Source organism: Lepidochelys olivacea (genome assembly GCF_965140295.1).
Source record: "Lepidochelys olivacea isolate rLepOli2 genome assembly, chromosome: 16".
NCBI lineage: Eukaryota > Metazoa > Chordata > Testudines > Cheloniidae > Lepidochelys > Lepidochelys olivacea.
The window spans coordinates 7,831,139-7,845,624 of record NC_140426.1 but is presented as its reverse complement, the minus strand read 5'-3'; the positions used below and the strand labels follow the sequence as shown (position 1 = coordinate 7,845,624).

The following is a 14,486-nucleotide window of genomic DNA, read 5'->3' as shown; positions in this document are numbered from 1 at the left end:
TGGGATGGTTATATAGTTTTTTTATTTAAAACAATCATTTTCACATCTTGTTGGATTTTTTGCTAGCAATATACAGGCTCTTCCAGGCCGTCCCCACTCGTCTGCGCCTCCCACGCCATCCATGTGGTGCAATCAAACAGCACCCCCCTGCCCCCGGCCATAACAGAGAAAGCTGGCAGCTGAGGAGAGAGGTGGGGGACCCAAACCATACAAGAAAATGGAGTTAAGGCAGCACGCCAGACAGCGGGGCTCAAATAACCAAAGGGAAGGCAACAGCTCAGAAAGCCCTGCATGGGCCAGGCCTTTGTGGGAGCAGCACCACTGAGCCTCCAAGGGACCCATCCCCTTGGAAGCTTGAGGGCAGTGGTTCTCAAGCTTATTTCATTACCCCCCTTTGTGTCTGTAGTTGTTTAAACCCATCCCCCCAAGTACTTTTACCTCCACCCAGGAGAGCGGCGGCTGCGGGCCGGGCGCCCGGCCCCGAGGGCGGAGCTGAGAGCGGCGGCTGCCGGCCGGGCGCCCGGCCCCGAGGGCGGAGCCGAGAGCGGCGGCTGCTGGCCGGGCGCCCGGCCCCGAGGGCGGAGCCGAGAGCGGCGGCTGCCGGCCGGGCGCCCGGCCCCGAGGGCGGAGCCGAGAGCGGCGGCTGCCGGCCGGGCGCCCGGCTCTGAAGGCTGCGCCATGCCAGCAGCAGCACCAAAGGCAGCAAGGGAGACAACGTGACAAGTGATATTCGTCGATCTCACTTTTCACAGCAGACCGCGCCCCATTGCCACCCTTACTTCTGCGCTGCTGCTGCCCCCCCGGGGCTGACAGCTGGAGCTCTGCTGCCTCCAAGTGAGGGACGGGGATGGGGAGGAAGGAGAGCCCAAGCAGCGGGACTCCGGCTTTCAGCCCCAGGGCGGTGGGGTTCCGACTGTCCCTTTATCCCCACCTCCTAGGTGTGCACGGCCCTTCTGCGTGAGCCCCAGCCACTCGGGCTGACAGGCAGTGCTCTTTGAGAAAAGGCACAAAGCTCTCGCCTCCCTTGACACATGCCTGAGCCTCCCGTGGGAGGCCTGCCCCCCAGTTTGAGAACTGCGGCTTCAGCGCACAGTTACAAGGGACAGCAGTGGTTACGCACGGCCCCTTGGAACTGTGGTTGGGGCCATCAGAACCTGGGACCTCCGGAGCTAAAAACCAGAGGCCTCTTCTGCTTGAGTGAACAGGCCAGACCTCGTAGGTCGCAGCCAGCAACTGCATACCCCGCAATACATGACCTAGCCTCGAGAGGGGGCCAAAGAGCCAGATTGGGCTAGCAGGGCTTAAAATGGATTTCCACCTCTCCTTCCGTGCCTCTAATGCCACCACCAGCGTGTGTGTAAGCTACGGCAGCCCTGCCCGGATTGCTGCCCTTTGAGATGAACCCCTAGCTGAGGGGAAGGGCCACGCGAATTGCTCCATCACAGACAGCTCTGCTTCTATCACTCACCCCCCCTTCGAATCAGTGAGGCTCAGCACCAGATGCTTTGTTCCTCCAGAAGGTCAAGGCCTCTGGCTGCTGAGGGAATGCCAGGAGAAGAGGAGCTTGAGTCAGAAGGTGGCAGCAAGAGCGAGGTGCACTCAGAAAAAGGGGCCCTGTTTCTGTGGGTGCCATTCGCCCCAGGCTATGGGGCAGCATGAAGCCCAGGTGTAACGCTGACAGACCCCGGTCATCGGCAGGCGGGATTGAACCGGGAGCTTAGTGCATGAGCTAAAAGCCAACTGGCGGTTAGCTAAGGCTGTAAAGCAGACTCATTAACTTCTCCCTCTCAAAATGGTCTTGGTGCCCTAGATGGGCTAGAGCAGCACACCCAGGAGGTGTGTGGGTTACACAGGCCCTGATGAAGCTCTGGCCTGAAGGGTTATGCAGCACCTGGCCTTGCACAGAGGCTCTGCACACGGGTGCTCCACCCAATCCAACTGGGCAGCTAGGGGGGAAACTGGTGGTCAGGCTGATCCCAATAAGAAATTGGGTGGAATTAACTGGGCCTCAGCCTGGTGAGGGAGACCCGGTGGCTCTGAGGCCTGAACTCCCTGGCTGAGGGCCAGTTAATTGCACCTGTCTAACCCACTCAGTTTCTAAATTGGCACAACCTCCTTGTGTGGACACTCACAGCAATGACAGACCAACCCAACTAAACCAGGAGCTACCCCCACATCCATTCGAGAGGGTCTGCACAGGGAAGCTGCTCTGGTCTAACTAGACTGTTTTAGCTCAGTGGGTGTTACTTCTGTCCGGACCCGCCCAAAGCTTCTGAACCAGGACAGAGTACCCGTCCCTTCGCCCTGAACTGATCATGTAACTCACCTGCCTTGGGCTCTCACAGCAGATTATTAAAAGAGGGAAAGAAATCTAGAGAGTCTCTGGGACAGAAGCAGATTTCCTGCCACGTAGCCTGGATTTAGTCTCAATTTCCATGTTCCTTTTTAACACAGCAGAAACTCCAATTAAACCAAGTGCTAACGAGCAAGCTGAAAGTTGGACTCCCCTCAGGGCTGGTGCCCCAGGAAGCGGTAGCACTGCCTACAGGTGGCATGTGGTATTACGATGATTTAAAAAGCACCCCCAATGAAGAGTTATGGGCCTGTTCCTGCTCCCACTGGTGTAAATGTCAATGGAGTGAGAGCAGGATCAGGTCCAGAACTGGGGAAAGCAAAGACAAGATACTGGCTGAGAGAGGGAGCAGGGGATTGGGAACGAGGAGGGATTTCCTGCAGTGGCTTTTAAGGAGGAAGCTGAAGGAGGCCAGGCAGGGCGTGCTGCTGTTTGCAGGCAGGAAGCAGAGAAGGGGGACTGGAAGTGAAGGGAGTGGTGAGAAGAGTGGAGGGGGAGGAAGTGTCTATGGTGTGAGCCCTCACGCAGCCCGAAGTGCCCAGCCCTGCAAGAAGCACGGGCAGAATTCTGGTCTTCGCTGCACTGGGGTGAGGCTGGAGGAACGGCACTGCCGACCGTGGGGTGGTCCTAGTTATACGGGCAAGTCCTCTCCTCAAGAGGTAGGGCGGGGGGAATGACATCATGGCTTTGATGAATGGCTAATGTTGTGATGTCACTTCCGGGGGCAGGGCTTTGGGGATGACATCACTCATCCTCTCCTGCGGCCTGTATGTCTTTTGGCTGGGGCTGGAGCCGGAGCCAAGCAGGGCCTTGCTGGGGGCAGTCCCATGAGCCTGCAGGCCGCCCCCGGACACAAACTGACCAATTTTCAAAATGCTTTAAAAATACATGGTCTGACAATGGTACTTTCAATAGGGGAAAAATACACGTCTATCGTATCACAATCTAGAACCTGCAGGACCTGAAGCCTGGCCAGCTTGGTGCTACCATAGATGCAGGCATGGTCTGTCTCAGGGCACACACGGCAAGCCCCAGCCTTGGAGAGTGAGCTCTGCTGCCCGTTCCCCCACCGACCCCTAACGCTGCTCTCCCCACTCAGCCCCCTGGGTAGCAGATGGCTGGTGGGGAGGTGGCTGGACTATAGCAAGTGGGTCGGGGGGTGGGCAGTACCTGCAGCCCTTACAGCCCAGAGTTGTGTGGGTGGGCACTGAAAGCAAAGCACAGGGGGGGTCTCGCTCAGGCACAGCAGCTTGGCCTTCCCAATGAAGCCGGCGGGGAACGTGCAGCCGGGTCACCATGGGGCCAAGGCAGCCGAACAGCCCCCTGCATGAGGCACTGGCAGCATTCCCAAAGCCCAGGGAGAAGCAGGCCAGGACCATGAATAAAACCTGGGGCCATTTGCTAAATGAGCTTCTGGGCCTGGGTTTCTAACACCCCTGCAGTGCGGCGGGACGATCCGGAGCCATCGTTTTGGCGGCCCAGCCCTGAAGGAACGGGGGGGGTAGGCTGAACAGTAGGGCAGGGGGCAGCCCCTTTCCCAAGGAGATGGCAGGGTAGGACTGACTTGGGATACGGGACTGGGCGGGGGTGCCAGGAGCAGAACGCTGCTGCAGGCCCAGCCCTGAGCCACTAGCTCATAGGCCTGAAGGGGGTGGGCACGTACCTGTGCATTCATACAGGGCTTTAACCCAGCAGCCCCACCAGCTGCCTGGGGAGCCCCTGCTGGCTCCCCCCCCCCAAAGCTTTGCAGAGCTCCCACAGGCACACACCTGGCTGACAAATGGCTACCTCCCCTGTGTAGGGAGGCTAGAGCCCCTGAATACAAACGGGTCTTTGGGGTTGGGGACGGAGGTGGGACGCTGAGCCCAGGGCTGACCCTTGCCGCTGGGCTCCCTCTTGACTTTGCAGGCAGCCCTGGCGGGACCCACGCGCTGGGACGATGTCACCACACTGAAGGGGCTTCGCAAACAGCAGCCACCCTCCGTGGAAAAGACAAACCATTACAAGGGTGGGGCGATGCTGAGTCTGAGAACCAACGCGGACCCTGAGCAAAAGCACCCCGGCCCACACCTGGCTTCCACACCTGACGGAGCCTCCGCCCTCCTGGAGCACTGTCCTCCAAGGCCCTAGGAGAGCAGAGCCCACGGGGGCCAGCACACAGCTGCAAAGACACAAAGAGCTACAAGATGAGCAAAGGCAATGAAGTGGGAAGAGACACCCCATAGGTCCCCTTGGCAATGGGCACTCAGTAGCTGGTGGAGATTGGTGGGTCCAGAATAGCCAAGTGGTCCATACAGTACCAGCTGCTGCATATCCAGTCCTCCACCAGCCAGGCAGGATTGGAACAAATTGGCTGAGCCCCAGAGTTTGGAGAGGAGCAAAGGAAATCCCCCGGGCAGTGATGCCAGGGCCGAGCCATGCCGAGATCAGCCCTGGCTCCGGGGAGTCAGTTCAAGCCAAACCAGTCCACGGGCTCCTCCGCAGAAAGGAGGGACATCGGCTGAGTCTGTTACAAGGTGCTGGGCAGCGTTGACACTCCTGCAACGTCAGGCAAGCCCTCTACCCGCCGCTGAAGGGGAGAAGCCAGTATTAAGAGAGCAGACTGGCTCAAGGATGCTCCCAGCATGGAGACCTCGGCTTCCTCCATGGAAGGTATTTCGCAAGGGAAGCTCTAGGGGCTGGGAAAACAGGTGTGACTTCCATTCTCCCAGCCATGCCCTCGCCTCAACTCCCCCGCCGCCCCCGGCAACATGTTACATACATTGCTCCCCTGCCTACCCAGTCTCAGGCCAGGCTGCCAGCCCAAGTGAGTGACCCTGGATTTTATTGCAGATGTTAAAGTTAAAATAACGGTCCATTGCCCGCGGGAAGGGGCCTTGGCTGCCTCACACCCACAACCTTCCTGATGCCTTGCCGCTAAAGGAAAACCAATATGATTCACAGCTTCAAACCCAAAGACCTGAGTGCAGCCCTCCTGAGCAACCCTCCAAAAACATACCGGTGTGTCTGCTGGGGCAGCTCAGGACATGGGTTTTATAAATTATTATAAACACCACCAGGTCAGGAAATAAAAGGAAAGGTGCATCCTGACGGCGACCCTGTTAATGCAATGCCAGGATGCCACGCAGCCAGTGCCCAGTGACCCCGTTCTGTCAGCAGAACCTTGGGGCATGAGATGTCTCTGACACCAGACACTTCTGCGCAGGAACTAGCTGCTGTGTGGGCTCCCAGGGCGAGGCCAGCTGGCCACGGCAGCTCAAGCAAGGACAAACCGCAGGCAGGCCCAGCAGGGGTACGGGGTTAATGGTGGCAGAGTGAAGGCTGCAGGGATCCAGAGCCCAGGTGGGGCACGGGCCACTCCATGGCCAGGAAACCAAGCAGCACGTACCTGGCCTCAAACAGAATCACACCAGGCTGGAGGGGGGGCTTTGCTTGTGCTCCAATGTTCGAGGGGGTCCTCCACAGCCCTTGGCTCACCTGGATCCCTGGCATCCCTCAGGGGCCATCTCCCCTTGGCGAGATCACATCCAGTCTCCCTTCAGCCTCCGCTCCCTCCTATGCTGCCAGACAGGGCCACAGCTCCGTGAAGAAGATGGACCTTTGGCCCAGGGATTCAGGAGGCCTCTAGCCACTCCAGGCCCAGATACACCCCCGGGGCCTGACCATGCTGCCCTGGTGCCTCTCATGGCAAGACGCCTGGGGGCTGCCCAGTCTCCTGTCCCAGGCTCCCCTCCACGCCCCCATGCAGCTGGGGGCAGCCGAGTGTTCTGGCTGGGAACTCAAGGCCGCATCAGGCTGGCACTGGGATGCCCCAGTTGACCAGGAAGGCAGGTCAGCCGCCTCCATGCACTCCACTGGACCCTGTGCATGGGAGGGCTGGCCTGCTCCAGTGGGCGCGGGATGCTGGACAAGTAATATCGCCCTCCACTCCCCACAATGGCCACACCCACTGGAATAGAAACCCTAATGCTGCTGCATGAAGGTGTTCCCAGGGTTACCCCTTCAACCTGAACTGGCTCCCTAGAGGTGACAGGTCCCATCCTGCTCCGGCAGCCCCCAGCCTCCATCTCCTTAACTACAAATTATTCCAGGATTTTTTTCTCCCTAGTTTAAAATAAAGGGGTGTGTGTGTCAGAGATCAGGCCAGAGTATGCAGTGCCCTGTGAGTCTACTCTGCCCTGGCTGCCCCCGCAGGGGCTCTCTGTACCCCTGTTCTGGGGACAGGTCTGATTAAAACTCATGTGAGTACCCACCCAAGCCAGAACGGGGTGGGATTAGCCTGGGGGAGGGTGCGCAGGGGCTGGCCGTTCATCTGAGAGTCGGCTGGCATGGTGGTTGCCTTCTATAGCAAAGGGGCGGCTGGAGAAAAACTCAAGCTGGCCTTGTCGCAGAATGGCTCCCTGCTGATGAAGAAAGCAGGTCTGGGGTCCTGCCGCCCCCTGGACGGGGAAGGGGTAGCAGATTGACCAGGTGGTGGGTGGGGGGCCAATGAAAGGGGGGCTGCAGCCTCTGCACAGTTTGCTTTAGAGACAGGCCTGAACCTCAAAGCGTGGATCTCCGCAGGCCGGAGCTCTTGAGGATGGGCTGGTGGTGAAAGCAGCTTGATGAGTGGCTCCTGCCGGCCCCCGCAGCCCCGGCCCTGCCGCCAGAACGCAGTCTCACCCTCAGGCAGCCAGGGCCTGGGAGCCGAGTGCGGGCTCGTACACAGACGCATTGCCAAGTGTGAGCAGCCTTCAAAGCCCTGGAATTGCTCAGCCGTGGCTGGGAGTCACTTGCGGTGTCCCTCGGCACCCCGGCAGCCTGGCGGGAGACAGCCTGTTTCTGACAGCACTGCTTTGGGCAGCAGGGAAAGCCCTCCCCCTCGGCCCTCCTCCAAGCCCGCATTTCACGGCGGCTGCCCCATGTTTTAAAAACCCACATGAGCCAGACACGCAAGGGAAGCAAAGCCCAGCTCCCGGCGTCGCTGCGCCGAGCCATCTGTCACATCATTAAAAAAATAAATCTTCCATCTCTGCGGCTGAGCCACCCACTCCTGCCTCTGGGGGCAGCACCAGGTAACCGCATGGAATCCGCCCCGGAGGCGCAGCTGGACGGTGAGCCCTTTGCGGGCCAGGGGAAGCAAACCGCCAGCCCTGGCCGCGCTCCGCAGGGTGCGGCTCCTCTCACGTCCCTCCGGAAAGGATCAAAGGAAGCGGTGGCCGCACGCAGTCTGCTCTGTACATTTACTCCTTCCTTCTTTGCCACCTTCCTGCAACCCCCAGGCAACCCGCCCTTCTCCCCTCTGTCACTGCAAGCAGCCCCACAGCTGCCGCAGGGAAAACAGCTGCTCCAGGCAAGGCGAGGGTCCCCTAGCTGTGGGCCTGGCCAGTGGAGAGAAGCCTCCTGTGTCCATCCAGGCCAGTGCTCTGCCCTCAAGTCTCTCTGGGCCTTGCCGCGGCAGCCCCATGACAGCCTCTGGTTCGGGCTGGAGGATCCAGGCGTCTAACAGCCTTGCCGACAGAGGGTGGAGATGGCCACCCGTCTCACTAATGCTGGATGACTGCCACTCAATGGAGGGCGGGGAGGGGCAGGGCACTGGGGCAAGGGGGAGTCACCGGCTCCTAGGCTGGGGAGTTCGCTCCCCCCGGCTCCTCAGCAGAGAGTGTCCGTGTTGAAGGAGAGCTGAGCCTGCAGAGAGAAGAGCGGCAGGGGGTCACATGAGAGCAGCCGTCCTCAGGGGGCCTCAGTGGTTCTGATCTGTACAGGGTCTGCAACCCCCCCCAGGCCCTGCTGGTGAAAGCGAGACATCCCCACCCAGCCAGCAGGGAATTAGGCTCTGGGAGTACTGCTCTGGTTCCACCAAGCCCAGCATCCCTCAGCCGGGCCAGCCCCAGGCACTGAGACCCAGCTGCTCTCCTGGAGAGCTTCTGGGACCATCCCCCCTGCAGGCCCAGAGGAGAAGCCAGACAGGAGAGCTCAGGGGCTGGGGAACGGGCGTCTCCCTGGGAGCCGCAAGCAGGGCACAAGGGGCATCACCCCTTGTCGGGGAGTGGGACTTAGACAGCAGAGGCAGCCTGAGCAGATTCCTGCAGCCCGAGGGCTGGGTTCTGACCCCGATCCTGCCAGGGCAGCCCCTCGGCTGCAGTGGAGTCTCGGCAGGTTCTGTGTGGTGCAACGGGCAGCAGAGTCTGGGCCAAACTTTGTTCTGGGATTGGCCGGCAAAATCCACTTTGGGGTCTTTTCTTCTTCCCTATTCCCCAGAGCAGGGCAATGGCCAGGGACTCCCCGTCATGCCCGAGAGCTCAGCGTTCACCCTGCCCGGCACCGGCACATGTAGGAGAGGGCAGTGCTCTGCCCTGGGAAAGCTCCGCGGGATGTCTGGGGACGGGAGCTGCAGATGTTCCAGGGTCCCGCTCACCCTCTCCTCCTCAAAGCTGATCAAGCCCTCGTCATCTGTCTCCAGGTCCTCGGGCTCCTCCACCACCAGGGCCCGCAGCTCGGTGGGGGCGGCGCGGGGCCGCAGCAGGCTCAGGATGTGCTCCAGCGGTGACTGGATCGAGCAGTTGGGGCTGGTCTCCTGCTGCTCCAGGTTGTCACTTTGTTTCTTGGCAAAATTCACGAACACCTGGGAGAGCAAAGGTGAAAGCGCCGGTCTCTAGATGGGGCTCAGGAGATCCCACGCCCCACCCACCAAAGGGGGGTGGTTTTCGGTCCCACCCTCCAGCCTGTGTGCACACCCTGTGGGAATGGAGTCAATCACCTGGGGGCTCTGCACTGCGACCCCCAGCTCCAGCGGAGATCAGCCCCAGCACCGGGACCTTGGGAGGCTTCCACACATGGGTGCGGCCACATGCACCCGACATGCTCGCAGACAGCAGTGCAGCTGTGGTCTGGGGCCACGGAAGGGCCCACCAGGGTGAAAGGCCCAATGGAGGCTGGTGCTGGACAATGAACTGGCTGTAGCTAGCGCATTCCCGCACTTACAATGGGTGGCCCCAGAGCAGGCTGCAACTGTGCTGCAGTAACAGCCCTTCCCAAGAACCCCTGTCCAGGCGGGGCATGTGCCGGCCCCGCCCGGGCTGCCCCTTGCCCCCGGGACTAACATTATCAAGTGTGGTCTGGCTGACGGAGTAATCCTCGATGCCCAGCACGTCCACCACCTGCTCCATCTTGCCGAAGACCTGGGCCAGCGAGATCTGCTCAGACTTGAGCTGGTACTGCACCTTGGTGTGGTGTCGCTCCTGTGGGAGTGGGACAGGCGTCAGGCTCGCCCCCAAGGGGGCAGGACGAGGCTCTGGCCAGCTTCTCCGCCTGCCCCTTGTCCCTGCCCCCGCTCCAGTCCCACTGTGAAGCGAGAGCCGGGGTCCCCCATGTGAGGCCCAGCACTGCCCCACGGCTCCTGCCAGTGGCAAGAGACACTCCCAGTGTTTAGAGGGCTGAGAGGGGTACCCAGTCAAATGCTTGGAAGCCCCAATGACCCCATCCTGCTGTATTTACCCCAGGACTTGGCAGGCAGGCACCAAGGGGCAGCTCCTGGGCCTCCCTGGCCAGTCCATCTCTTCCTCTTGGACTCGGCCACGCGTTTCGTGGTGACCCACTGGCCGTGGGTCTGATTGCGGGGCAGGAGTCCTTGGGGAGGGTAAAGGTGTGACTGCCTGCTCACTGGGGGAGCAGCTGGGGATGTTTGTTGTCAGCCCAGGGTGGTGTAAAGGAGTAACTCTACCCTGCCCCCCTTTGCGCTGGGACAGTTTGGGCTCAGGGACAGTGGGGGTGGGGGGCGGTCTGCTGCATCCCATCTCTGACCCCTCCATAAAGGTGCAACACTTGTGGTGAAAGCACGAGACCCCTGGCTAGTCTTGTCTGCCACCAGGCATACTGTGTGACCACTTCCGCCATGCCAGGCCTCAGCTTTCCACCCGGACAATGAGGATAATGCTGCCAGATGACCCCCTGGGGGCTGAATTCATTGAAGTGCTGTGGGATCCAGCCATGGAGGGAGGGGAAGGGTCATTATGGTGATACCCTGGCCCTAATGCTGCCCCTACTGCTGAGCACCGAGGCTCCCAGCTGGCTTCATTGCACACGCTGCGAGGCCGGAGATGACCCTGGTAGGTAACACCCAGCCCCCACCCTTCACGCCTGCAGAGGGAGGGAGAGGGGAATCCGTACAGGAAGCCAGAGGACTGCTGAGGCTCCAGGCAGGCTGTCTCCTGGGCCCTGATCCGGGGAGGGAGCACTGCGGGGGCGGCCTTACCTTGAGGATGGCCTCGGGGAAGTTCCTGTTGAAGAACCGCACCACCTCCTTGACGCTGAGGCTGGACTTGGTCCGCACTGTGATCATGTAGCCATCTCCAAACCTGGGCAGGGCCGAAGACGCCATGTGAATCCACATCCCCCGAGAGGCCCAGCTGCAGCCCAAACCCCCGCCCCACACAACAGGGCACAAATCAGTGCCAGGGAGGAGCATTTGCCCCGAGGAAGTTATCCCTGCAACTCCTTGACTGGCAAGCTCTAGCCAGTATGTCAACCAGCCTGGCCTTCCTCTCTGGGAGCCAACCATGCTGTCCCTACGTCAATGCAGGCTTGGGAGCAAGGACCAGGGAGCTGTGTGTGGCAGCAAGTTGGCAGATTGTCACCCCTGGGCCGCGTGGGACCAACGGGGCAGAATTCCAGCCTCCGGCTGCGCTGCTCAGCCCACATCCCCATGTCTTTGCTCCCCGCAGCTGCACTCACGTGCCTGTCACCCATAAGGAGAGGGGGAGCCTTCCTCACCCCGGGGACAGGCACAGAGCGTGCCAGCCAGGGAGCTGCTGGTATGGATGAGGCCAGAAATCCTGAGGCTACAGAAATGTTCTCCGTAACCTCTGAGGACAGGACAAGAAGCAATGGGCTTAAATTGCAGCAACGGCGGTTTAGGTTGGACATTAGGAAAAACTTCCTAACAGTCAGGGTGGTTAAGCACTGGAATAAATTGTCAAGGGAGGTTGTAAAATCTCTGTCATTGGAGGTGTTTAAGAGCAGGTTAGACAAATACCTGTCAGGGATGGACTAGTTATTGCATAGTCCTGCCATGAGTGCAGGGGACCGGACTAGATGACCTCTCGAGGTCCCTTCCAGTCCTACGATTCTATGATTTATAATTTACAGTGACACTGGCGATGGACGCTGTGTCATGACTACCCCACCCTGATACCACGGCAGCATTTCCCAGCCTCCTCTCCGGGGTGGGGGGGAAGGGGCTCTGCCCAGGGCATGGGGGCCAGGCAGGTACTCTCCTCGCAGGCCTCTCTGCAGATGGATGGGGCTGTCCCCAGGGGCCTGGGTGCCGTTCGGGTGCTCTCCTCACAGGCCCCTCTCTCGCCGGGGCAGGAATCTCTTACCTGTTTTTCAGGTGCTGGATGCTGCCGAGACACTTGAGCCGCCCGTTCACCATGATGGCCAGCCGGGTGCAGAGCGCCTCGCACTCCTCCATGCTGTGGGAGATGAGGCTGGAAATGAGCAGGGGCAGCCCGGCCTGGTTGTGCAGGGCGCAGGTTCCTGCTTTTTGGGTTCACGTGTCCCAGGGGCTGAGCCACTTGTATGGCCTGCACAAGAGTCAGGCTGTGCTAGCCAGAGGGTGCCCATGGGGTGCTGCGTGGCAGGGCCCTGGGGTGCTATCGGTCCAGAAGGGGACACCTCAGATGTGAATGGGACCTGGGCTCTTTTGGGGCCCTGATGGCTTCCCTGCCATGGTAGCTGTGCTGCAGGGCTGTGGGTGTAGGGAACAGTGTCTTCTTCTTGGGCACTGTTGCCCCTTCTCTTCCCCTACTGCATGCATCCAGCTAGGCCGGGCTGCCCTGCTCCATGGAGAGCTCTCCCGTGCTGGTTCCCACGTGCCAGGGTGGGGTGGGTAGACAGGAGGGAGCTGTCACATCTCAGGCCGGCTGCCCGAGGCCTCACTGACCTGTGGGACGTCAGCACCACGGAGCGGCCCGTTTTGATGATGTCCAGGATGAGGTTCCACAGGAAGCGCCGGGCCTTGGGGTCCATGCCCGTCGTGGGCTCGTCCTTCCAGGGGGAAGAGAGGCTGAGGTCACCCGCCCTGGCCTCCTGCCCTGAGCGCAACCTTTCCTCCTCCCTCCCCCCTCGCACTGCCACCTCCCCTCGCCCTTTATGCATTATCCTGTTGGTCCTGCTTTGAGCAGGGGTTGGACTAGATACCTCCTGAGGCCCCTTCCAACCCTGAGAGTCTAGGATTCGATGGTCACAGGGGTCCTCAACCTTTTTCTTTCTGAGCCCCCACATGCTATAAAAACTCCACGGCCCCCCTGTGCCACCATCGCTGGTGTTCTCCATATAAAAGCCAAGGCCGGCGTTAGGGGGTAGCCAGCAGGGCAATTGCCTGGGGCCCCAGGGCTCCCCACCAAGTGACATTGCTCAGGCTTTGGCTTCAGCCCTTGGTGCCGGGGCTTCAACCCCATGTGGCAGGGCTTCGGCTTTCTCCTTGGGCCCCAGCTGGCCCTGCTTGGTGACCCCCCCGAAACCTGCTCGTGGCCCCCTAGGGAGCTCGGACCCCTGGTTGAGAACCACTGATGCATCAGGTGTATTACGGTAGCACCCAGGAGCCCCAGTCCTGGAGCAGGATCACGCTGTCCCAGCCACTGTCTCCTTCTCCTGCTTCCATCTCTATGGCTGCCCCTCAGCCCTGCTGCACATGGCTTCTGTCTGCTCCCCATTCTGGCCTCATGATGGGTTAGGGTGTGTAGTGCAGACCCACCCCGCAGTCAGGGCACCCCCGTCCCAGCTCACACCCCAGCACTGGCCTAGCCCCAGGGGGAGCAAGGGTACAGGAGAGCTCAGAGTTCTGCTGTGAAACTGCAGAAAAACCTGAGTGTCTCTGGATTAAGTTTAGAAGTGTGAGCAACAAGAGTGATGTAGTGGTGGGAGTCTGCTATAGCCCATCGGACTAGGCGGATGAGGTGGATGAGGCTTTCTTCCGGCAACTCGCAGAAGCCACTAGATCGCAAGCCCTGGTTCTCATGGGAGACTTCAATCATCCTGATATCTGCTGGGAGAGCACTACAGCCGTGCACAGACAATCCAGGAAGTTTTTGGAAAGTGAAGGGGACAATTTCCTGGTGCAACTACTGGAGGAACCAGCTGGGGCAGAGCTCTTCTTGACCTGCTGCTCACAAACGGGGAAGAATTAGTACGGGAAGCAAAAGTGGATGGGAACCTGGGAGGCAGTGACCATGAGTTGGTTGAGTTCAGGATCCTGACACAGGGAAGAAAGGTAAGCAGCAGAATACGGACCCTGGACTTCAGGAAAGCAGACTTCGACTCCCTCAGGGAACTGATGGGTAGGATCCCCTGGGGGAATAACATGAGGGGGAAAGGAGTCCAGAAGAGCTGGCTGTATTTCAAAGAATCCCTATTGAGGTTACAGGGACAAACCATCCCGATGTGTCGAAAGAATAGTAAATATGGTAGGCGACCAGCTTGGCTTAACAGTGAAATCCTTGCTGATCTTAAACATAAAAAAGAAGCTTACAAGAAGTGGAAGGTTGGACAAATGACCAGGGAAGAGTATAAAAATATTGCTCGGGCATGTAGGAATGAAATCAGGAGGGCCAAATCGCACCTGGAGCTGCAGCTAGCAAGAGATGTTAAGAGTAACAAGAAGGGTTTCTTCAGGTATGTTGGCAACAAGAAGAAAGTCAAGGAAAGTGTGGGACCCTTATTGAATGAGGGAGGCAACCTAGTGACAGAGGATGTGGAAAAAGGTAAACTCAATGCTTTTTTTGCCTCTGTCTTCACGAACAAGGTCAGCTCCCAGACTACTGCACTGGGCAGCACAGCATGGGGAGTAGGTGGCCAGCCCTCTGTGGAGAAAGAAGTGGTTAGGGACTATTTAGAAAAGCTGGACGTGCACAAGTTCATGGGGCTGGATGCGTTGCATCCGAGAGTGCTAAAGGAGTTGGCGGCTGTGATTGCAGAGCCATTGGCCATTATCTTTGAAAACTCATGGCGATCGGGGGAAGTCCCGGACGACTGGAAAAAGGCTAATGTAGTGCCCATCTTTAAAAAGGGGAAGAAGGAGGATCCTGGGAACTACAGGCCAGTCAGCCTCACCTCAGTCCCTGGAAAAATCATGGAGAAGGTCCTCAAGGAATCA

The 14,486-nt window shown here is 59.5% G+C and overlaps 1 protein-coding gene across 1 annotated transcript in view; it reads right to left on the bottom strand.

Moving 5' to 3' along the window:
• Window positions 1–14,486, bottom strand: part of ABCA2 (ATP binding cassette subfamily A member 2) — a 139,959-nt gene continuing 125,473 nt past the window's right edge. The window contains exons 44-49 of the mRNA XM_084650526.1: window positions 12,276–12,379; window positions 11,713–11,805; window positions 10,587–10,689; window positions 9,436–9,573; window positions 8,751–8,957; window positions 1–8,020 (exon numbers count right to left, since the gene is read on the bottom strand). Coding sequence (XP_084506652.1) covers window positions 7,985–8,020; window positions 8,751–8,957; window positions 9,436–9,573; window positions 10,587–10,689; window positions 11,713–11,805; window positions 12,276–12,379 — 681 coding nt within the window. The 3' untranslated portion in view covers window positions 1–7,984. The remainder of the gene's footprint in view (window positions 8,021–8,750; window positions 8,958–9,435; window positions 9,574–10,586; window positions 10,690–11,712; window positions 11,806–12,275; window positions 12,380–14,486) is intronic.